At 44.5% G+C, this 24,760-nt stretch overlaps 1 protein-coding gene across 1 annotated transcript; it reads left to right on the forward strand.

Moving 5' to 3' along the window:
- Positions 1-5,861: 5,861 nt before the first annotated feature.
- Positions 5,862-23,272, forward strand: LOC109306402 (glypican-5-like). The gene is made up of 2 exons (XM_019529757.1): positions 5,862-6,076; positions 23,016-23,272. The coding sequence occupies exons 1-2, from the start codon at positions 5,878-5,880 to the stop codon at positions 23,108-23,110; spliced, it is 294 nt and encodes a 97-aa protein (XP_019385302.1). The 5' UTR covers positions 5,862-5,877; the 3' UTR covers positions 23,111-23,272.
- The last annotated feature ends 1,488 nt before the right edge of the window (positions 23,273-24,760 follow it).

The following is a 24,760-nucleotide window of genomic DNA, read 5'->3' on the forward strand; positions in this document are numbered from 1 at the left end:
CAGTCTTTGGTTCACTGCATGGATCCTCCTCTCCCTCCTCAGCCCATAGCCCGAGACTGGGAGGATTGACGAAAACACCACTTTTGGGATTTCACTTGCTTGTATCCGTTTTCAAATCCAAAGGTTACATTATTCTCTTTATGGTAACATGCAAGAGTATTTCCAGTTTCTGAATTCTTCATGGGTATGGGAGTGTTTAACATAGTGCTCATTTTTGAAATAGTAAGATTTACCTCTGTTTATGTCTGTGGAATGGATTTATTTCAGGAAATGGTTTCTTGCCATGGGGCAATACCTACTTTTTATCTTTATGCTTTGACAAATGTTTCTCTTTAGAGTAGGAAAGAGACATAATATAGAGGGAATCCTGGTATTCTCTGATTAAAAAAAAAAAATCCCCAATTTTCAGATAAAATAAAGTAACCCAAAATCCACGTTTTTCTGTGATTAAAATGAAACACTTCTAATATATATTATGTGGGTTTTAGGTTGCTTTTCTAAATCTGAAAGTTGTGGATTTTTTTTTTAATCAGAGAGAACCAGGATCCTTGATAATCTATTATTAATTTCTTTACAGTAGTCCTTACTAAACTGAATTAGGTCTCCTTAGAAGTGATGGCATTGTAAGACACAAGGTGTGGAGACAGTTAAGTACCTTATAAATTCAATTTTATGAATAGTTATAAATCAATGTTTATCATATATATTTTAGCAAAAATGCAAGACTTTTTTTGTAATAGCAGTTGGAACCCACACCATAAGGAAGTTTTGCCAAACTTTTTCCAGGCATTTGACAATCTAACATCAAGTCAGAAATCCTCTTATTTCAAAATGGGCAAGTCTACACAAGAAGCTACGGCAATGTAGTGATGCACTATGGTGCTGTACTCTCTGTTGGCAAAAACCATGATGCCACCGCTATGTCACTGTAGCAGCGTGCTCCCTCATTATTGCACATTGCTATGGCGATGTAGCAGCCAAAAATAACATGGTGCAGCACAGGCTGTTACTGTGTCATTTTTTAGTACTTCCACAAGGAAGTACTAAATGATGGGGCAGTAACAAAGGTGCCATACAGCCACATGCCTTATATAGTTATCTTGGTAGTCACATTGCTTTCACTTGGCATTAGGAATGCCTGTGGCAAGCTGACTTAGGCTGAATTTGTTTATTTGAATGGATCATTCTGCCACCTCCACCCCAAACCATTTGTCTGTTTCACCCAGACTGAAACCTGTGTCATATAGTTTGTGAGCCCTTTGCGTCGATGGCTTGAACGAGTTCTGAGTGCCTACCCCAGTGCTACTTTCAGTATTTTTTGTTTCAGGGACATACACTTGGAATCCCTCTAAACCATCTTCTCTGACTAATTGCTGGATCTAGGCATTGGTAAAGCAGGAGTAAGTGGGCAATTTCAGGGCAGCAATTCTGGGTTTGGCTGGACAGTAGTATAGCCATGATGTTAGAAATATAAAGAGAAGGATGGAAATTTAGATGCATCTTAATGTTTGCTCTAAGGTGGCTTCTTGTTAGGCAGATTTTTTTTTTAATTGCACTTTTGAGGTGCTGTTAATGAAATGCAGAAACCTCGACAAATTGGAGGGTTGGACTAAAAGAAATCTCATGAGGTTCAATAAGGAGATGTACAAAATCCTTAGGGCAGAAAAATCTCATGCACTGGTACAGGCCAGGGACAAACTGACTAAACAGCAGCTCTGCAGAAAAGGACTTGGTGGCTACAGTGGAGAATAAGCTAAATATGAGACAACAGTGTGCCCTTGCCAAGAAGGCTAATAGCATATTGGACTGCATTAGTAGGAGCATTGCCCACAGATTGAGGGAAGTGATTCTTGCCCTCTATGGGCGCATCCACACAAGCACGCATGTGCCTCTTGCCCCACATCAGACCCCTTTGAGGTGGGGTGACAGGCATGTGTGGGAACAAAAAAATGTTCCCTGTGCTGCAAACTTGCGGCACGGGGAGAAAAAATAGATGTTTAAAAAAGCAGAGCAGGGCACGGTCCCCAACCATGCCCTGAGGCAACCAGAGGCTGGGTCCTCCACAGGGATGCTCTGGCTGCCAGAGTGTCTCTATGGTTGGTCCTTGTCCTGGTGCTGAAAAACACGGCTGGCCAGGCCACATGTTTCAGCACCAGGGCTCCGGTGCCTGTGAGTTGGGGGGCTGGAGGAGGGGGGAGGGAACCATGGGGGGGACCCCTGATAGCCCCACAAATGCCCCCAACCCCTGTCCAGCCTCATCCCCACAAGCCCCCCCAATCCATCCCCCATAGTTTAAAAAACAAAACGAAACAAAAAAACCCCCTGGTGCTTATCCGCAGCTCCAACTGCTGTCTGGCTGACTGGGGCCTCGCCTGCAATGTGTAGGGCAGGCTGACAGCCCCAGCGGCCCCAGCCCGGGCGCTGCTGTCCCCCCCCACTGCCCTGTGCTGCCCCAGAGAGCTCTGCCAGGAGGCCCTGGAGCTCCCCCGCCCACCCCTGCTTCTAAGGTAAGCAGAGGCTTTTTTTCCTGGTTTTTTTTTCTGGGTTTTTTTTAAAGTGATGGTGCCTGGGGTTGTGGGGGTATCCATGGGGATGTGGGGGTGGAAGTTGGGTGGGGTGAGGCTGGGTGGGGTTGCCATTGCAGGGGCTGCAGGAACTGGTGGGGGATGGAGCCAGGTGAGGCAGCAATTGCTGGGCTGGGGTGGGGCATGTGGGTCTTGCAAAGGAGGTGGTAGCCCCTGTGGGGGCCATTTGGCCACCACTGGGGGGTTGTATCCCTTGTGCGGGGGGCCAAACCCCCTGTTGGGGGCATACCCCTTGTGTGGGGGATGAACCCCCTGTTGGGGGGCTTAACCCTTTGTGAGAGGGCCAACCCCCCACTGCCAGACTGGTGCAGGGAACTCTCAGAGCTGCTTCAGCAGTCCAGCTGGCACAAGGGGTAGTGTTCCCAGGTACCAGTTGGCTGGGCCCCAGAATATCCTGAGAGCTAGTAGCCCTGAGCTACTTGCCAGGGTGGCTTTTTATATTGCTGGGGCCAGGACAGGGCAGCTTTTTATACTGCTGGGGACAGTACACATGCTGGCCCGGGGCTGTAGCTCTACCTAGCTGAAAATTCAGGGGAAGCCAGGCAGGGTTATTTTGCCCCAAGTGGCACAATTTGCTCCACAACAAAGTGCATGTCTGAGCACATTTGCTGAAGCAAAAAGCCCTGGCTCAAATTTGCACCGCTTCTATTTGAGCTGCTGCAAGTGCACATGCTTGCATGTGTGGATGTGCCCTATGTGGCAGTGATGAGGCAACATCTAGAGTAGTGTGTCTAGTTTCCAGCCCCGCACTACAGAATGTATGTGGACAAATTGGAGAGAGTCTAGCAGAGGGCAGTGAACATGGTTTGGTGGCTGCGGCACATGACTTCTGAGGAGATTCTGAGGGAATTGGGCTTATTGGACTCCTATACATGTGCAGGGAGCTGGCTTCAATGCACTGGAAATCCAGCACATCAGAGCAGACTCAATTAATAGCATCACATGCATTAGCGTCCCAATGCCGAGAAATGGCAGCGGGGCACTTTGAACTAAAGTTAATTTGATGAGCTTTAATTCAAAGCACTCTGCCACCATTTTTCAGTGTAGGGGATGCTGATACATGTGAGGCTTGGGCATATTTAAGTAAAAGTAATTGCTAATTAAAGCACTCCCCTGCACCTCCTGGAACATATATAAAAATGCCCATTTAGTCTGGAGAAGAGAAGACTGAGGAGGAATTTGATAGCAGCCTTCAACTACCTGATGGGTGGTTTGAAACAGGATGAAGCTAGATTGTTCTCAGTGGTGACAGATGACAGAACAAGGAGCAATGGTCCCAAGTTGCATCAAGGGAAGTTTAAGTTGGAAATTGGGAAAAATTCTCTCACTAGGAGGGTAGTACAGTAAATTGGAACAAGTTACACAGAAAGGTGGTGGGCACTCCATCCTTGGAAGTTTTTAAGATCCAGCTAGACAAATCATTGGCTAGGATAATCTAGTTGGGGATGGTTCTGCTTTGAATGGGGGAGGGGGGAAGATTGGACTAAATGGTGTCCTGAAGTCTCTTATAAACCTAATATTCTATTGTTCTATAAACATGTTGTGACATGGTTAAAAGTATGTACTAGAGCTAAAGGCTTAATTACACTGGGTATTGTCAGTGTTAATCTGGATAGTCCCTGTCCCCCCAACTATTTTGCTCCCCTTCCCCATATTCCATTGTTTTTTCTTACCTGGTGCTGCCTGTCTTGAGGAAGATGTCAACCAGGGAAGAGATAGAAAAAAAATCATGTATAGTCCAAGAAATCTCCTGGTACACAAATCTGATACATTTTGTGTATATGAGAAAAGAACTTGACTTTCAAAGACCTTATTAAATCCTTATTATAACCATGGTTTAAATCAACAGCTGGCAACCTTTACAAACCACAGGGCAGAACAACCTGCCTCCTGTTTGATGTAGGCCTGAGGGCTTCAGTGATGAGGAGGCTTCAGGTGTGCCTGCACCAGGACCAGATTTATGCCCTTGTTGCTGCTGTTTTTCCAAACTCCTTGCCCCCTGACTGTAACATGGGTACAGCTGGAAGCTACTCAGCCTTGGCACAGCTCTCTTTCAGTTAGAAGCTGTGCCCACACTGAAGGTTAAGGAGGAAGGGAAACTGGAGTTAAGGAGGAAGGGAGAAGTGGCAGCATTGCCAGCTTTTATCTGCCCAGTTCTAGTGCAGTGACTCACTGTGCAGCTCTTGTTGGGCAAAGGTACAGGCAAAGCCCTTTTGCTCTGTGAGCTGATCCAGCCCATAAGTTAACCCTTAATTTAAATAATCACTTCATTGTGCCCATTGCCCCCAGAAATATTGATTTGCCCATTAAAAAAATGTAAACATTTTATACACCATAATTTTATTATTAAATCACTTATTTTCTTACCTCACTTCAAAAAGAGGGGCAATTATGAGCAGGTGACCTGGTTTTGTCTGATTTTAAAAAATCCCCAATTTTCTGTTTAAAAAAAATAATGTCAAATCCACATTTTTCTGTGATTAAAATGAAACACTATAGATATATCTATACATTAACAGCATTTTATTTTAATCATGGAAAATGGGGATTTTGGGTTACTTTTTTAAACCAAAAATTTGGGATTTTTGTAAAATCAGATAAAACCAAGATCCCTGATTATGAGGTACCGGAATATTTGTGTATCTTTTTCATGAAAAAATGACAAGGGATGGCTGTGTCCTGGAATAAATGTAGCATAGTTTGCAGCAATAAGAAAAGATTTCAACTTTCTCATCAAGTTATGAACTAGGATTTTATCAGATATGCATGCAGTAAGCTGTATGTCAGTAATGGCACTGGCAATTGAGCAAAAATCATCGTTAGTTCATCAGAAAAATTAGTAGTCCAATAATGTAAACGCAGCCAGGTGGCATAGGTTAGCTTCCCACCATTGCATTAGTAAGCACTGTTGCCTCTTATGCTTATCAGTGGGTAGTCCTAGTACCTTCTTGGTCAGTTCAGCATTTGAGGGTAGATTATGGAGTGCCAGCAGTGGAGTCGAGCAGTAATTTATTGTGCCATATGCTTCCCTGTATGTCTCCCAGTATTTATCCAGTATAATCAACAGCTAGGTTGAGATCACACAGCATTAAGAAAATAGAATGGTATATGAGATATTCTCCTTAATTATGTTTGTTTTCTTCAAATAAATATCTTGGTTCCTACATTCATCTTTTTTTTTTTTTTTTGTTCAGTTGAATTGGACATCTTTGAGATCTTTGTATGGTGCTTTTATTTCTTTGTCTTGTCTACAGAGGAGGACTTGGATGGCACTGAGTGCTCTAGAGTAATAATGAATTTTGAAAATAAAAATGTACTTCTTTCTCTAGGGACTGATCTTCAGGTTTGCACTTCTAAAAATCCAACATGCTGTACCAAAAATATGGAAGAGAGATATCAGGTTTCAGCAAAGCAGGATATACAGGAAGTGCTTCAAGAATCAAGTTCTGCTTTAAAGTTCTTAATATCCCATAATGCAGCTGCTTTTCAAGGTAAACCTTTCTGTTGTACATTTCACAGCTTTTTCAAAAACAATTTTTTCAACTTGATTATGTTTGACTGATTAGTGATAAAAGTTATATATGCGTTTTAGTTCCTCCAAATGCTCTTTATATTTTATCAAAAATGGTATTAATTGCAGGAAATTGGCAGCTTCATTGATATTGGAATGTTTAGCTGGTAGCTAATGTTCTCTGAGAAAAAAATAGGGAGGTGGGTTTCATTAGGTGCTTTGATTCAAACTGTAGACTGCTAACTTGGCTTCCCTTTTGAACATTTTTGTCTCAGGTGTTGCTCTAGTGTATATTGTAATGGGATGTTGTTTAAGTTATTTCAGCAATCTCTTCCATAAAATGTTGCCATAGAGCAATAAAAATAATAACTATATCATTTTTAGGCTATTGTCTTGGTTACATTTTGTTCTATTTGTGAACTTTAAACTTGTGAATTAAAAAACAAAGTCAAGCTAAATTTCAGTGGTGCAAATACAGAATGCAAAGCCCTCAGATCAATACTTGATGGGTGTGTTGCTGGTGTAGCCTTTCAGTAATTCCTCTGTAATCCCTGTACATTGTCCTCTGAATTAGTTCTACATAGGCTGATGTAGAAAGCAGCTGGAAGCTTGGAAGATGGAAAGAGTTTGTGGCTGTATGTAATCAACAGAAGGCAATGGAAAGAAAGAGAATGAATATGCTGATGGCAAAAACCTGCTCTTAAAGTAAACTGAAGTCTTCCTATTTATCTTTTAAGGTGATACTTGTATGGCCCTGATCACCATTATTCCATGAGCAGCATTTTTCCTAGAATGGTGTCATGGCCTAGGGGGAAGTTCAGCAGCATTTGATTCTGAGTTCTAGATCACTGTCTTTCCATAATGGTTCTTAATTCTCTGTGCTTTAAGCCTCTCTTTCAGTTTTCCTTAGCCTGAGGTTTTTAAAAGATGAATTAACTGAGGCCTAATGCATAAGCCTATTATAAAAATAAAATAGAGGCCCAGAGAGTTTGTATTTAGATATCATAATAGTATTATTTTAGGGATATAGCTCATCACATACCAAGATTTTATTTTAATGCATGTGTGTAAATGGGAAGAATTTATATTGTAAATATAATTCTGGCAAACCGTGACATTTGTGTTTTTATGTAAGATAAATTTAATTATCTTGTATACAATTTTATGAAAGATGTATTATTTTGATGCAGTTTCATGCTATTATTTTACAAAATTATTGCTATACAACAGATCAAATGCTCATTTTGATGTAGACTAAAATGGAGCAAGTCATCTCAGACCCTTGTACCACATTTATTTTAGTTTATAGTGCCATTTACTACATTTAAATGTGGTAAAGTTGCAAGCTAGCATAATATATTAGGTGGACTACAAAATATGCTGTAATATTCTAAGCTGTTTTTTCTGGTAGCCCACTTTTGCCATCAGGTACAATGAATATTTGTTCATCCTTGTAGAAAAAATAATAGTTTCACTGTTTAAATTGTTTTCAGCTTATAACTTTTCTTAGAGAATGATTTGAAGAACAGAAACCTCCTTTTAAGCAGGAACTCTCATCTTCCACTTACAGTTTCAAGAGGCACATTGCCTTCCATGTAGTATGTAAAGTAGGGAGCTACTTTGAAGGCACTGTAAAATAATGCAGTAAAATGAAAATAAATTTATAAATAAAAATGAGTACTTATGTGCATACTTTATAATTTCTTGATTACATGAATAAAATTATCCTGTTTCAAGTTACATAGGTACTTAGCTTGATTCTCAGTTACTCTATTAGTGGATTTGGGGTTGGGACAGACAAAGGCAGCTTTTATGCCACCGTCCTTAGGCTCACTATATTTTGGAGGTATGCAGCAGCTTCTCTATCCTTCAGATATTTGTATGTTAGCCTTTGGGCCTTAGGAAGCATAAAATAAGCATAGTGTAGTTATTTAGCTATACCAATAAGCTTTTTCTTTTGGGACCTGGGAACAAGGTTATCCTATGCCAGGCCCCTTGTTTTCATAACTTTCTCAGGGAACGTTGTCAGGGCAATCTGTCACAAGATGTAAAGGGGTCGTGGTGTAACTCAGAACGAGATCTAGTATGTTCCTAGTTATTAACACATAAAACACAACATAAAAGGGGCATATGTATGACAAAGGCCAGAATATATGCCTTGAGATCATTACTAATCAACAGAGTTTTTCTTGTGTATTGTAAAAAAAAATAAAAAGATAAAAAAAGTCATCGGGGCTGGGCTTACTTCCATTAGATTTTGTGTTTCTTTTCATGATACTTATTGCTAATATAATGTACTGTATTCTTCATGCCCTCTCTAGCTTTCAGCCCTGGGTATAATTGAATTTTAAAGGGGTTTAATAATTATTATAACTTTTAGATCATCACTTTCTTTTTTTAAGTGAGATTTTTTTTCAATGTGAAAGAGAGTTCATTAATTTTTTTTTTATGTTGAAACTGTGACTAAAAGGAGGTCAGTCACCAGAAAAGGGGATCAACAGTACAGCTGTGGCACCACTGAGCATGGTACAGCCCACAAAACCTACGTAGACTCTGGAGAAATACTCAAGTGGTTAGCTGACCTATACACTGTGAAATAAGGTATATAAGAGTATATATCGTGAGAGAGGACACAAACTTTCATTAACCCACGTTTACTTCAGCAGATGCTGTGAAAGGACAACATAGAACAAAGTATAAAGTGGAGTGACTGATTAGACTACAATAAGTGGGAAAGCAGGAGAGAAGAAGGGAAGCAGGGATAGGGGAGGGGATGTGCTATGAGAATGATACAAGCAGAGAACCCACAGAAACAAAGGGGTCACAAAAGTTAATCCAGGTAATAAGAAAATAAACCATAGTCCCTGTTTAAACCATAGTTAACACGGTCCAGTTTGCAGATAATTTCTTGTTTTCCCATTCAAACTGTTATAAAAAAAAATTCTTTTTAAGAATAGTGATCCTGAGGTCAGCAATAGACTGTACAGGAAGATTAAAGTGTTCTGCCATAGGCTTTTATGTCTTTTTGCACCTAATACCAGATCAGTGTTCATTCATTTTTACACATAGAGATCATCCTTTCTGTCCAATATAGGCAGCATGTAGGAATTGTAAGCATGTGATAGCATGGATGAGATTGGCAGAGTTGTAGGTGATGTACCCCAGTATTGGGGTCATTTGACCCCAGTATTCTTTTCTGCCATGGCAGGGGGTCAGACTAGATGATCTGCTCAGGTCCCTTCCCACCCTAGAAACTATGAAACTATGAATTTTGGCTATTGTACTCCTTGTTATCTGGCCTGGTGAAGATGTATTCTATGTTGATGTGGAGGCACAGCAGGCACAAATGTCCACACTGCTACTGAGCATACTCAGTAGGCAGAGTTCTGGCCAGGCAGACGAGATGGCTGACCTCTTGGCCATTTGCAGCCAAGAAGACACGCTTTGACAGTTCAAAGTGGACCACCATAATGAGCACAGTTTCTGGGCAATAGCTGCCCAGATGGCAGAGTGGGGGCACCTTATCCAGGTCTGGTGGGCATGCAACCATGGGGCCGTAGGTCCAAGGGGGTGGATGCTGTTGCAGGTGGTAGCAGGTCACAGTCAGGAAGCAGCCCCCACTGCCAAACTGCTGCAGTAAGTATAGGGTGCAGGGGCCATGCAGTTCAGCCAGCAAAAGGGTAGTGCAACTCCACTCAATTTGGTGTCATTGGTAAATTTGCTAAGCATATACTCTGTCACAGAATCATAGAAAAGTAGGGCTAAAAGGAGCCAGAGGTCATCAGTCCGCCCCCCTTGCTTGAGGCAAGATCATCCCTATCCAAACCATCTTATACAGTCCATAATCTAAACTATACATAAGAGTACTATCAACCCTGACATAGACCCAGCACCCTGACTTGCCACAGGCAAAGCAGGGGAACTATAGCAGCCAACGTCCTGCATGATTAATAAAGATATTAAACACAGTCAGACAGACTTTGAGGAACACCATTTGATACTTCCTCCCAACTAGACAATGAGGCATTGGTGAGATGGATACTAGGGGTGCATCAAGAGAGAATTTTTGGGCCAATACCATTGGCCAATTTTTTTAACAAGCCGTATCAACCGATACTGATCCAATTCCAATATGCAGCTCCACAGTGAGGAGAGCAGCCGGGTTTGGCTGTTAAGTCTGTTGTAGGGGAGGGAAGGGGTGTGTGGCGGGGGGGGACAGATCAAGGCCCCCGTTGTGAGTGGGGCTGGGGCAGGGGCAGGTGCTGCCCAGCTGGGGTGGGGTGGGGCAAAGCATAGGACAAAGCCATGGCTCATCGGGAGGTGCAGGGGAAGGTGGCTCCCACTGCAGCATGCGCCCCAGGAGGGCATGGGGGGGCATGTGCTCCTTGGGGCAGGCTGTTGCAGACTGAGGCTGGGGCTGTGCCGGGCTCTTCCTGGTGGAGGCTGGGCCAGGCTGCAATTGGGGCAGGCAGTGGCAGTGCTGGCAATGTCATGAGAGAGAGTACCAAAAGCTTTGCTAAAGTCAAGGTATATCATATCCTTGTGATATACCTTGGTCCTTCTAAACCAGGGATGGGCCATGGGCTGGATCCTGCTATCCACTTAATTTTATTCAGCCTGCAGCTGCCCCCACAGCACTCTGCATGTGGCTGAGGCCTTCCTGCTCCCACCCAGGGCAGCCCACACCACACAGTCGCCTGCACCCACCAGCAGCCCCAGCTTCCTGGAAGGGTTGTTCCTAGTACAGCTGCAGCTGCCCAGGTACTGCTAAGCTTCCCCTGGCTACAATGGTTCCTCCTTCTGCCCCTGCTGCACCACTCTGGAAACAGATAGCACGGGGACGTGAGAGCAGCTGTACAGATGTACACTAGGCACCAAACACCCAGCCAGGTTGGGGGGAAGCTGCAGTTGGGAAACTCCTGCCCCAGAGTGCAGGGCTTCAGCTCCAGCTCCCAAGTGTGTGGAAGGTGTAGTTGAAAAATCTTTTGTTTCTTCCCAAGTCTTTTTCCAAGTGCACGTAACCTACATGTGTGCTGGGTGCATCAGGAAGCATAACAATTACAGGAGTGGAAGGTTGGTTTCCAAGAACTAGTTTACTAAGAGCAGCACACTGGTTATTGGAAGTCAAAATGGATGGAGAGTCATTAAGCTTTCACCAGAGTTAGGATCTTGATAACACTGATAACACTGTCAAAGGTATTAGTGATAATTTTATTCCCTCACCTATTAAATGTAAATGTAAGTTGGTCTATTCTGATCATGTACTTGGTAATAAAATAAATTTTAATTATTTTAACATTAACCAATTTATACAATATTTCTAGCCTGGCTCGAGTTTTGTTGGTGCATTGTTTTATACCCCAGGAGCAGAGTATATTAGTATTCATAAAAACAACCATGAAACACCAATGTGTTATGGTGACATGTCATCAAGGGATTTCTTTTAATATCATAGACTGGGGCGGGTAATTATTTTGGGGAGAAGGTTGCTTATTGAGTTTTGGCAAGCCATTGAGGGCAGCCCAGGGCAGACAAATATTAACTTTCTAAATTTTTTAGGGGCCCCACAGACTGGATAGAATGGGCTGGCAGGCCACATCTGGCCCCTGTCATAGTCTATGATGGGGGAGAGAGGAAGGAAGAGAAAATCACTTTGTGGGAATTCAGATAGCACCATAAATCCCAATATAATGGTTACAGAGTTCTTTTTGTATTAATTTTATGCACTAAGACAATTGCTTTTCTCTCTCTTCCACTGTCCTTCTGATATTATTTTCTTTATTTCACCCTGCAAGGCTTCTTCATTTTCCTCCTCTCACAATATTATGTTGAAGAGAGGACTGGGGTTGGTAGAACCTTTTTCCAGCTGGAGATGCAGCCATGCTGTTTTTATTTTTTTATATATTCTGAAACAAAATAACAAATATCCTCATTTGGAAATTACATACTAAAAGAAAAAAATGGGTGTTGGACTAGCAAAGGATCATTGCTTTTTCAAAGCCTACCTCAAACTTTATGAAGTATCATTTAAAAATCTGAAAAGGCTAATGTGCAAAAAAAGAGCAAAGTGAATGAGAAGAAACTAAATTACTGTTTCTCATCTTTAAACCAAACATCCATTAATCTGTTTCACAGTTAGGACTAAATGCAACAAATGCATGAAGGGGCTATATTTAAAACTGAAATTATAATAAATATTCAGGGAAACAAATAAATATTCAGCCATAAGCAGCAGGTGGCCTATGACTATCAAGAGTGCATATACACATGCAGTTAATGTGCCTGAATTTTCTGCGCAGAAAATTCAGGATCATTAATATTCTCCCCAACACACTTCTCTACATGCGCCCTTGTCGAGAGCAAATTGAGCCTCACAGGAGCATTCCAGTCAAGGGCTGTTCCTGCCCTGCTTTGCCCTCCTGCAGCAGCCAGGGGGAGTTCAGGCTCCCCTAGGTGCCAGCCCCAGTCTGGCAGGGACCATGGGATTTTAGTCCCAATCCTCAGAGGGTAGGGGAGAGTTGTCCCAGATAGGGGGTGATAGGGTTGGCCCCGAGTGGGGGGCTGAGGGGGAAGGAGAGAGCAGTCCTGGCTAGGTGGGCAGGTGCCTCCCAGCCATGTGGGAGATTGGGACTCATCCTGATCTCCATGTAGCTAGAAGGCATCTGGGATAGCTCTCCCAGCCATGTAGAGATTGAGACACATCCTGATAAGTATGTGGTTGGCAGGCAGCTGCCTGGTGAGCTGAGACAGCTCTCCCTGCCCCCTGTTCCCTTCTGCTGCCTAGGTTGACCAGTTTGCTCCCAGGCAGCATCTACATGTGTGGTACGCCGCATTTGTTAAGATACCATTATTCTAGTTCCTTTAGAAAATACTGCATTAAATTAATATACTGCATAGTAACTCCTGTGCACATGAAGATAGTGATGCTTTACTGTGCATTACATTAGTCTAATGTGCAGTAAAGCATCTTGTGTAAATGCACCCAAAGAGGCGGGGGGGGGAAAAGCTCCAATTTACATTAAACATAACAAAAGAGTATTAAATGTAGAACTAGTTCTTTCCCAAAGGGGAATTGCCACAGAATTTTTTTGCCACATTATGTCCACCTAATAGTACAGCAAATAAAAAAAACGTGTTAATGAAAAACTCACAGATCTTAACCAGGGTTGGCCTGTGTGCTGGATTTGGCCCATTTAGGACTTTCATCTGGCCCATGGGGCTCCCCAACAAATAGTGCCCTGCCCTGCCCAGCCCTTCCACCCACAAGGGTGGAAGCAAGGTGTCCATATGTACACGCAGCCCCAAAAAGTACCCTATTTACCTGGCTCCCACCCTCATGGGTGGAAGGGCCTAGCTGGCCAGCATGCAGCTTCCATACAGGGCTGCTACAACCACCGGGAGCTGCCTGTTTCCCTGGCCTCTTGCTGGTTCTGGGCAGCATGTAGGGAAGCAGTGGGGGTGGGGCTGCAGTTGGGAGGGAGCCCGGGATGTGCATCTGGGGCTAGTGGCAGAACGGAACCCACACCCAGGGGGACAGGGGGTGGTGACAGTGTGGAGCTGGGGTGGACAGTGTGTGGGTGTGAGGGAGAGTGGGGAGTCCCCCACCATGGTGCTCAGCCCCAGCAGACAGTTGCAGCAGCAGCAGTAGATGGAGCACAGCTTCAGTCAGTGCTGCATATTACAGCAAGGGGCTCAGCCTTTGTGTGGCTGTCTGTATTGCCAGTGTTCCCTGCCTAACTCACGTGCAGCCCCTGTACTCACACAGCAGGGAAGGAAGCCCCACATACTGAAGCCAGGTGTCTTCCCTGCTGGGGCTGCATAGCATGTGGGGCTTAACTCCCTGCTGTGATAGTGCAGGGGCTGCATATGAGTGGCAGGAAGCACCAGTGATACAGGCAGCCATGCAGAGGCTGATGTGCAGCACTTGCTGGAGCTGCGCTTTGCCAGGCATCTGCTCCCTGAGAACCCCATCTGCTGCTGCACTATGGGGGGGGATTGTGGGGAGTCCTCACAGCCCCGCAACCTTCCTCACACCCACACACTGCCCCCCCAACCTCCCACATATACATAACCCCCCCAATATACCCCGTTTCCCCCACACACAGCCACACCCCCTCACAACAAGGGCAGGAACTGGGACAGTGGAGAGCCTGAGGAAGGAAAAGAAATAAAGTATTGGTGACTTCGTAAGTACACTTTGGGGAAGGCGCTTTAGGTAAGGTACTCCACTCCAGGGTTTTGGAGGAAGTAAGTCAGGCAAACATTGAATCCTAAAGAGAAATAAGGACTCTTTAAAATATATGAACTTTAACTTTGTATACCACTAAACAGGGGGCATTGCCCCACCCATGGCTGTTAGCCTGAAGTTAGACTTGACCGAGCTATAACATCTTATTGGTTGGTGCTAGGTGGGGTGTAGGGGAGGTGGAGCCACAGGACCAAGGCTGTCATGTGAGAACCAAGAGGGAACCAAGAGATACAGGATTTAAGAACTTCATCCCTTCAATAATTTTTCCAACAAAGTCATGACAGGCGAGATCCCTTGGGTACCTTAAGGACTCACGCCATCAAGCAAGCTGTCGTCTCGCAATGGGACATGGGTGCCTGACTGGTATGAGAGGTCAAAATGCTGTAATGCAGGGGCAGGCAACATTTTTTGGTTGGAGTGCCAAAAAACACCACAATGCCTACCTTGGAAGGTGCCTGAGTGCTGGCATGCCAGAAAAACAAACTGAAGGCAAGGGGTACATGGCAGGATGCCCTACTTGTGCCCCTGCCCCTCAGCCCTGCTGCCCCCCAGCCCTACTACCTCTTGTCCCACACCCAAAGCCCCTGCCCCCAGCCCAGGCTCTGTGGCTGTCGGCAGCTACCCCAGCTCTGGGTAGCTGCTGGAGCCTGGGCTGCTCCTAGCAGGGTTTGCAGCATTCCAGCTACCTGCTGGGAGCAGCCTAGGCTCTCAGCTTGCAGCAGCTACCCAGAACTGGGGCCAGCTGCAGCCAGGAGGCTCCAAACAGCTGTGCCAGGCTCCAGCATCAGCTTCATACACCAGTGCATGCATCCACGCATCAGAACAGGAGGAGGGGGAGGGGCCTGAGGCAGTGCAGCCCCGGTCTCTTTTCCACTGCTGGAACAGAGGTGATAGCAGGGTTCTGGAGCCCAGCACAGCCGTTTGTAGGCAATCTGGGTTCTGGGCAGCGGCAGCAAGCAGGCTGCAAACAACTGCGCCAGGCTCCACAGCTCTGGCATCAGCTCCATGCTGGCGGCAACTGCATCTTTCTTGTGAAACACAAAAAATATATTTCTCCATATTAAGTGACCTGTTTGCTATACAGCTCTATTTGAAGTCAAAAGATATTTTATAACTTGATTTTTTTCATTCTTACTGGGTATGTCTACATGTGCCTCACTGCACAGCTAGTTCTTTAGCAAGTACTAAATGACTGCAGTCCTGCACAGTTCCTGTAGCACACAGGTCATTTTTTACCCTACTGTGCAGTAGTAGTGGTGTCACAGTTAATGCCTACCAATGCTACATTTCCATAGTGACAAGCTACATTGTCCTAGCTCGTCGCTAGGGCAACGTAGTGTCTCATGTAGATGTCTCCACTGTTTACTAATAGTTTTTTTCCTACTACCATAAAGTGTACATATTCCTTTTCTTCCCTATTATTTACTTTTTAAAGCACATACAAAGTTAATATTAAAGTAATGTAAAATACTATTTTTATATCCAAAAATTTACAAAACAGTTTGTATTGAATGTCATTACATTTTTATTTAAAATTTTGACAAAGTAAGATCATAGGAAAACTTTCTTTAAAAAAGATTTTAACATGTTTTAGATGGAACAAAAATAATTTCCATTAATAAATATTAAAATATTCATGAGACATTTTCAAATCTAATTTTGCTTGAAAGAAGACTAGTTTTTCTTCAATTTGGGCTGTATACTCCAGAAAAAAGTTGAGTATATAATTCCATGCATGCTGTAAAATGTGCCTGGTTTGCAAATATTTAATTTAGCAGTGTTTTGGGTAAAAATAAGCAATTTTATTTGCAACAAAATGGAAAAAGTTTCCTTCAATTTCATGATGATACATGTTGTTATGACTCCCATATGCCATTCCTTAAACTTTGTTCTTTTTTTCCTTTCTTTTTTTTAAATGATGCTTTTGGGCTTACCAATACCTGTTCCACGTTAAGTGACACCAATCCTAACATTGACTTCAGTGGAATTAGCTGAATAAAGTTAGGCACACACTGAAATGTTTTTAAGAATGGGATTTAAGATTTCAAATCTAAACATATTATGGAATTCTGCAGATGTCTGAAGTGCTTAGCAGTTTAACACAATATAGGATTAATTAGTGTTATAATATTTACTTTTGTGGGACATTTAATGAACCTTTTTAGATCTTTGATACTTACAAGTGAAAGTTAAAGCCAGGTTGTTTTAAAACTAAATACATCAAATTTTTAAAATCTTCCTTCAAAATCATATTTTATATCATTTTGATTGCAATGTCTTTGAATTACATTAAATCATATTCTCAGTATCATATAACCAACTTTTCACTAGAAAAAGTATCATCTTTTGTTTCAGATGTAGGCATATAAATCTAGTTGGCATTCTGTGAAACAGTAGTGAATATGATAGACATCAGTCTGTTCTAAACCATTAACTGCATTTCTTTATCTTCTAACTGCTTTCCACAAAATATTCTTCTACATTTTCCTTTATTGTAAGCCCTTCCAGGTCTCCTATCTTGTGTTTTTAAAGAAAAAATACCTCACATTTTATGAGGAAAAAATACCTCACGTTTACCACATGGAACCAATTCATCTAGCTTTCTGTATTTGAAAAAAATGAATCTTACTTCCCAAACTTGTTACCCCTGTGAAGATCACATGCCCCATAACACATAAGGAAAGTTAAAATAATTCCTACTTATTTGCATTACAAAAGCACTTCAAATGATAATGAGACATTGCTGTGTTATGTTGTGCATGGACAGTGAAATGCAGGACTCACAAAAATCTGACAACCTAATATAGCTGTGATATGTCTATAGTGCTCCTGTGGTGAACCAAAATATTTTTTTATTAAACAGTTAAAAGAATCTAGAAGTTGTATGTTTTGTTCACTATGAGAGTGCTTTACAAACTGGGACTAGGAGGACATCGGATAATTTGTCAACTGGTTATGAAGTTCATGAAGGGAAGGGGATAGAAAATGACCAACCAATGGTCCAGCTGTACCACTCAATGGGCTGGGAGACAGAGCTAAGATCCTGTGTTCCTGTACCTCCAACACTGTAACTCTTGACTGTAACTATAACTGGATCCCCAGGTGCCCACCTCCTGGTGCCACACAGATAAAACTTTGCCTGAGCGGCAGCTAAGAAACTGTTCCCAGAACAATGCAAACTAGTTTGGCAAGTTAGAGATTTCCTGAGAGGACAGCCCACAGGATTGTATTTCATGCTGAAAAAAATGCCATTCCCCTCTGCCTTACTACCTACTCCCATTATCTGATCCTCCAGGCCATGTGTAAGAGTGAAGTGAGATTGAGAGAAGGGTTATGTTGCTGGGATTCCCAGTGCTCAGTGTATTAATACTGTGTCCAAGGGAAATTGGTCATCTGGGACAAACTGTAAGGTCCTTCTATCAGCTTGGCAAGAGTCCTTAGAGTCATTGGAGGCCTCAGGGCTCTAGGGCAGGACTCTAGCTTGATTCTGCTAGCCAGATTCTGGCAGATCCTCCTAATTGGTGAAAGCGATCTGAGTGCTCAGGACTTGATTGATAACATGGGCTTTCTTATACTCTGACTTCAGTACACTGGTCTTGATGCATCACTGGTAGCATTGATAGTTCTGCCCCAGAGAAGCTATTTCAAAGATGTGGTGTCTAGTCCTCATTAAGCACTGGAAGCTAAACTGTATTTCAGCTTTTGGTCATGTAAGTGGAGTTAGGTATCTAAATTCAATCTCTTCCACCCTGTTCAAGTCCTGAAAATCCACCAGTGCATCTACTTTTCTATGACACTGCCATCTGATTTGAGTCACCTCCCCTGCCTGCTCAGAGCTGCCACCTTGGACCTAGCTGGCTGTGGCTGACCTCCTGGCCAAATGGAGCCAGGAGGACATGCTTTGACAGTTCAAAGCAGGCCACCACACTCAGATCATCTTCTGGGCAATAGCTGCCCAGATGGCTTGGCAGGGGGCAAACTTGGCAGTAGTGCTGCAAAGAGGCCAACTCTGCAGCCAGAGTCCACTGGCAGCTGGCTCAGAGGGGCACATGGCTCTACTGGCTGTTAAGTCCCCATCTGGGTCTGGCAGGTGCACAGCAGGTCACAGCCAGGCAGCAGCCCCCACTGCCAGACTGCTGCAATGCATAAGAGGGTGCAGGGAACTCTCAGAGATGCTTCAACAGTCCAGCTGGCACAAAGGGTAGTGTCCCCAGGTACCAATAGGCTGGGCTCCAAAAGCTCCTGAGAGCGAGTAGCCCTGAGCTACTTGCCGGGGGGTTTTCATACTGCTGGGAACAGCGCAGGTGCTGGCCCCAGGATCTAGCTCCCCCTGGCTGCAGATCTGGGAGGAGCCAGGCAGGGTTATTTTGCCCCAAGTGGCATGATTTGCTCCACACCAAAGTGCATGTCCGAGCACATGTGCTAAAGCAAAAACCCCCAGCTCAAATTTGCACTGCTTCTATTTGAGCTGCTGCAAGTGCACTTGCTTGCATGTGTGGACATGCCCACTGTGGCCCAAATCCTGCAGTTAGCTCTGCATCTATGGACCCTTATGACATTTGTAGCCTCTTAACTCCAATAAAGCTGTAAGCAGGATCAAACAAAAATGACAACATAAAGCCTTTAACCTACTAGTCATATCTCAAAAAAACTTTTGTTCAATGTTTCTCTACCTCAAAGAGAAAACACTGCAGGTAACTTTGCTACCTGCATGTTAGCAAAGGTAGGCATGGCAGGACTGCCCTACATCATCAGTAACTATCTTTATTTCTGATATGGCAAAGATGTAAAACTAAGACCCTGGCCATTTACAGCTATACAAATTTCACTGTTTGTAAGAGTGTGTTATTCTCTCTCTTCATCTCACTTTCTGCTATAAAGTATAGAAAAAAATGTTTCTCTTCTATCCAGATGACATCCATTTCATCAGACAAGGTTACATTTTCATAGACATTTAGACATTAGGGACTGGAAGGCACCTCATGAGATCATTGGGTCCAGCCACTGTGGCCATAGCCAGGGAGTCAGCTGGGATCAGGTGACCCCAGCAAGAAATATATCCACCTGTTTTTTGAAGGAGTCCAGAGTAGGTGTTTGCACCAACCTCTGGGGGGAGTTTGTTCCAAACCCTGAGCACATGCACTGTCTAGTCTAATTCAGCCTTCCTGGACTTTATGGCTGTTAGACTATGTTATCCCTTGGGGAGCTCTGGTGAACAGGTGATCTCCCAGGTCCTGATGTATCCCTTGTAGGTTGCCTGATGTTATGCCATTGTAGGTTGCCACCAAGTCCCCCCAAGCTTTCTCTTCTCCAGACTGAAGAGTTCCAAGTCTCAGTTTCTCCTCATATGGCCTTCCCTCCAGGCCTTGGATCATATGAGTGGCTGTCCTCTGGACTGTCTCAAGCTTCTCCACATCCTTCCTAAAGTGGGGGGTCCAATACTAGACACAGTACTCCAGCTGCAGTCTCACCAGGGCCGAGTAAAGCAGGAGGATGACTTCCCTAGTTTTGCTTGACATGCATCGGTGGATGCATGTTATCTTTGCCAACCACAGCATCACACTGGTGACTCATATTCATCTTGCGTCAATCAAGAACTCCAAGTCCCTTTCAGTCATGGTGCTATAGAGCATAGCATTGCCGAGCCTATAAGTATACTGGGGGTTCTTCCTATTGAAGTGCAGCATCTTGCACTTCTCTGCACTGAAGGCCATCAAGTTTTGGTCAGCCCACATTGAGTGTGTGTCCAAGTCAGCCTGTATCCCTAGCCTTTCCTGCAGTCTGATCACCCTGAGGGTGGCACCCTCCCCCATAATTTGATATCGTCCATGAACTTGACCAGTTCACATCTGACCCCTGAATCCAGATCACTGATGAAGAAGTTAAAGAGTACCGGCCCAAGTACTGCACCATGAGGGACTCTACTGGTCACCCTGTGCCACGTTGATTTGCTCCCTTCAACTAGTACTCTTTGGGTCTGACCCCATAGCCGGTTGACTAGTCATTGGACCATATGATGATCAAGGCCACAATTCCCCAACTTAACCAGGAGGACATCATGGGGAACTAAAAGGCCTTCTTGAAGTCCAGATATATGAGCTCCATGTTATCTTCCTTGCCCAGGGCACATGTTACCTGGTTATAGAAGGAGATGAGATCGGCCACAAAGCCATGTTTGCTGGCATTCAGAAGCTTGCCTTAGTCTAGCATTGGTGGATCCCTTGACAATTTTCTGCAGGATTTTTTCAGGGATGGACATCGGATTGGTTGGTCTATAGTTCCCTGGATCATCCCTCCTCCCTTTCTTGTAGATAGGGACCACATTGGCTCTTTTCCACTCGTCTGGGACCTTGCACAAGCACCATGATTTTTCAAATATCTCTGCCAAGGGGGATGCCAGCTCTTTCAAGACTCTTGGGTTCCATCTGGGCCCACAGACTTGTCAATGTCCAGTTTCTCAAGGCGTTCCCTCACCTGCTTCACATCAATTTTGGGCCCATCACCTGCTCCTGGATTGGTTAGTGCTCTTCCTGACAATGTGATCCTCCTGGGAGGGTGAAAAACTGATGCAAAAAAGTCATTTAGGACATTGGCCATTTCTTGGGTATTGGATGTCTGTTGACCCATTGGATCTCTCAGGGGCCCAGTGGTATCCTTGTTCTTTTTCCAGCATCCCATGTATCTGAAGAAGGACTTTTTGTTGTCCTTGAATCCCATAGCTAGCCTAAGTTCAGTTTGTGCCTTGGCTTTTCTTGACTGCTCTCTACAGGTGTGGGCAAGTGCAAAGTAATTCTCTTTGGTAAAGCTTCCAGTTTTCCAGCTGGTATAAGCTACTTTTTTCAGCTTAATGAGGTCTAGCAGTTCCTTATTAAGCCATGGGGGCTTCCTTCCCCATTGACTGCATTTCTTGTGATATGGTATGGCTTTGTCCTGTGCTTCAAGGATTATATTTTTGAGAGATGACCATTCCTTGTTACTCCCTTTTCTGGGGGGGGGGGGGTATGGCCCTAATTGCCTGACTGACCAATTCTCTCAGTTGGCAAAAGTCAGCCTTCCCAAAGTTAAGGACTTTTGTTTTACTGAGGGGTTTTCCTGCTTTTTGGTGAACTAAGAAGGTGACCATTTCATGGTCAATGTCACCAAGCTTCCCCTCGATCCACAGATCACTCACCAGGTCCTCCCCTTTGGCCAGGACCAGATCAAGCAATGCCTCTCCTCTAGTCAGTCTGTTGACATCTTGGGTTAGGTAGAGGTCATTGATGCACATGAGAAAGCGGTGCATCCTGTCAGATTTGACTGTGTGGTCATTCCAACAATGTCAGGGAAGTTAAAGTCCCCCATGATGATCATTCATTGGGACCACATGGCTTCTAACAGTTCCCTATTGAATTCCTGATCTTGGTTTTCCTCTTGGTGGGGAGGTCTATAGTAGACTCCTACAAGTAAGTCACCCTCCCCATGTTGTCCTCATATCTTGACCCAGAGGGTCTCAAGATACCCTTCCTGGTTTGGAAACTCAATCTGCAAACTCAACTTTGGGCACATCAGGACACGCACGGTCAGGAAGGCCAACCACACCTTGTCATGCATCCACAGATGCATCTCAAGCAGGTCCAAGGAGGTGATCCTCTCCCTCCGTGCGACACTGGTCAGGCCACAGTTGGAGTACTGCATCCAGTTCTGGGAGCTGCACTTCAGGAGGGTTGTAGACAACATGGAGAGGGTATAAAGGATGGCCATTCACATGATCAGGGGGCAGTGGGGCAAGCCCTACAAGGAAAGGCTAAGGGACCTGAACTTGTTTAGCCTCCACAAGAGAAGGCTAAGAGGGGGGATCTAGTGGCTATTTACAAACTAGTCAGGGAGGACCAGCAGGCATTGGAGGAGTCCCTGTTCCCCCGAGCACCAGGGATAATGGTCACAAGCTGGCAGAGGGTAGATTTAGGTTAGATATCAGGAGGCGCTACTTCACAGTCAGGGCGGCTAGGATCTGGAACCAACTTCCAAGAGAAGTGGTGCTGGCTCCTACCCTGGGGGTCTTTAAGAGGAGACTAGATGAACACCTTGCTGGGGTCATTTGACCCCAGTACTCTTTCCTTCCATGGCAGGGGGTTGGACTTGATGATCTGCTCCCGACCCTATAAACTATGAAACTAGCTACACATCCACTAATGCACCATAGTTACTGCACATTAAATTTAGTACTTGTATAATCAAGTGCTAAATTAATGTGCAGTAATCAGCGTTACTGCACAGTAATGTCAGCATATGCCTTTATAATGACACTACTGTGCAGTAGACTAATAATACTGTACAGTAGAGTATTAGCACTGTTCATGCTGTGATGCCCTATTGTACAGTATTATTAGGCTTCTGCACAGTTAACATCTCATGCAGATGCACTCTTCCATCATGGGATAAATTCACTGCCTTATAGAGGACCAGTGCCATGCATATTTACTACCTGAATCATATTTAAACCATTTCAAAGGCTACACAGCTGTCTGCAATTAGCTAGATAGCTAGATAGGATTTGTGCTGGTCTTCTATATAAGTAGTGAATTTCACCCTGTTATTATATATTACATACATACCCCTATCTTATATGAGTTGATGATATACTTATGACAGATTACTTAGCCAAAATTACTGTTTTTTATTTATGCCACAGGAGTACCTCAAGATCCCAATCAGGATGAAAGCTCCAACATGCTGCCCAGAAGCCTTTACAGACAAGATTTAACTGACGTGTGTAACAGACAATAAATCATTGTAGAGGGGAAGTAATATTAGAGACATTCATAATAAAGTAATCTATTATGCATTTTTGAATGCCAACATTAAATAGATCATTGGGACTCTGTCTAACATTTTAGACTCCTAAATAGTTTCAGGGACAATTAAAAATAAATGCAATTTTAACATGAACTTTTATGATTTGTTTTCCCTTGCTGTCTTTGCTATAATGACATTTAATAATTTTAACTGATCTCTTTATTTCTTTACCAGCCTTTTTTTTGTGGTGGGGAGGTGAGGGAATCAACCTTAATACCACATTTCCCTTACATTAGTTTTCATTCCTTCAAACATATCTAAGAATGTAGCCAGATGAAACAACTGAAATATTTCCAAATGAAATGCATTTGAAAACATTTCATGAAGGGCTGGGGTGGGCAAAATATGGCCTCCAGACTGTATGCAGCCTAACTGATTGGATCCAGCCTGTGGATGGCTCCCGCTAATTGATTGGATCTGACCCACAGCTGCCCCCATGGTGCTCTACATGTGGCTCCCAATGATGTGGCTGCAGCTTAGTACCTTTCACCTCCAGTGCTGGCTTCTCTTCCTGCTCCTGCTGTGCCACTCTGGGCAGGGAGGAAGCTACAGCCAGGCAGCTCTTGCCCCAGTGCATGGGGCTCTGGCTTCAGCTCCTGGCTTCCAGTTGCCTTCCATTCACTGTATCCACCGAGTGGGTGGAAGACAGCCAGGAGCTGAAGCCAGAATCTAAAATTTAAGGCAGGAACCACTCAGCTGAAGCTCCTGGCTGCCTTCCACCAACTTGGCTGCCTGTGCCAGGTGCATGGAGTGGGTAAAAGGCAGCTGGGAGTGGGAGATGGAGCCCTGCACTCTGAGTCAGGAGCTGCCTGGCTGAAGCTTCATCCTGGCCCAGAATGGTACAGCAGGAGTAGTAGGAGGAGCCACTCCTAGAGGCGAGGGGAGCCAAGCAGCACCCAGGTTGCTTCAGCTGCATAGGAAGCAGTCCTGCCAATAAGTTGTGCATGTTGGTCAGGGCCAGGCTGGCAGGCATGAGCTGGAGCATGGCATGGGCTGCCCCAGGTGGGGCTCCACCCCATGCAGAGCACCACTGGGGCAACAATGGACTGCACTGCCTGGGCAAGCTCTGCTATATGTGCTTCCTGCCCTTCCTCCCTTCCCTCACTCCCAGCTGCTTTCCAGGATGAGGCAGCCAGGCAGCCTCTCTCCCCCAACACACATGTGCACATGTCCCCTGCATACACCACACACACCTCTTTCACACACCCAGCCCACCACATATACCTCCTGTGGCGGGCCAGTATCAGGTGCTCCTGTGCTGAGCCACCCATGTCACTGTGCCCAACCACCTTCCAGGCTCCGAGTGTCTCCCTAGGGGCATCTCACATCTGGCTGATCCCCTTCCTGGAGCACACCTGCTAGCCTGGGGGTAACATCACCACCACCCAGGGTCTGGAGTGATCCTGGCTTTGTGCCCCCTGGGAAACACAGGCCTAGCAGCCATAGAGAGTACTCAACCCACTTCAAGAACTTGGGGTGCTTCCTTTAGTCTGAAGCACAAATACTAGTCTCCCTTAGCCAAACCAAGGGGACCCTAAGTCACAATCTAAACCCAGTCCCAATAAGTCTCCCATGCTAGGT

The sequence above is a fragment of the Crocodylus porosus genome, unplaced genomic scaffold (assembly GCF_001723895.1).
Source record: "Crocodylus porosus isolate Cpor-Errol unplaced genomic scaffold, CroPor_comp1, whole genome shotgun sequence".
NCBI lineage: Eukaryota > Metazoa > Chordata > Crocodylia > Crocodylidae > Crocodylus > Crocodylus porosus.

Bases quoted from the DNA above. Each gene is read 5' to 3' on its own strand.
- LOC109306402 (XM_019529757.1), top strand. From the start codon at position 5,878: ATGAATTTTGAAAATAAAAATGTACTTCTTTCTCTAGGGACTGATCTT. The intron at 6,077-23,015 runs GTAAACCTTTCT...TTTATGCCACAG, and splicing joins TAATGCAGCTGCTTTTCAAG to GAGTACCTCAAGATCCCAAT.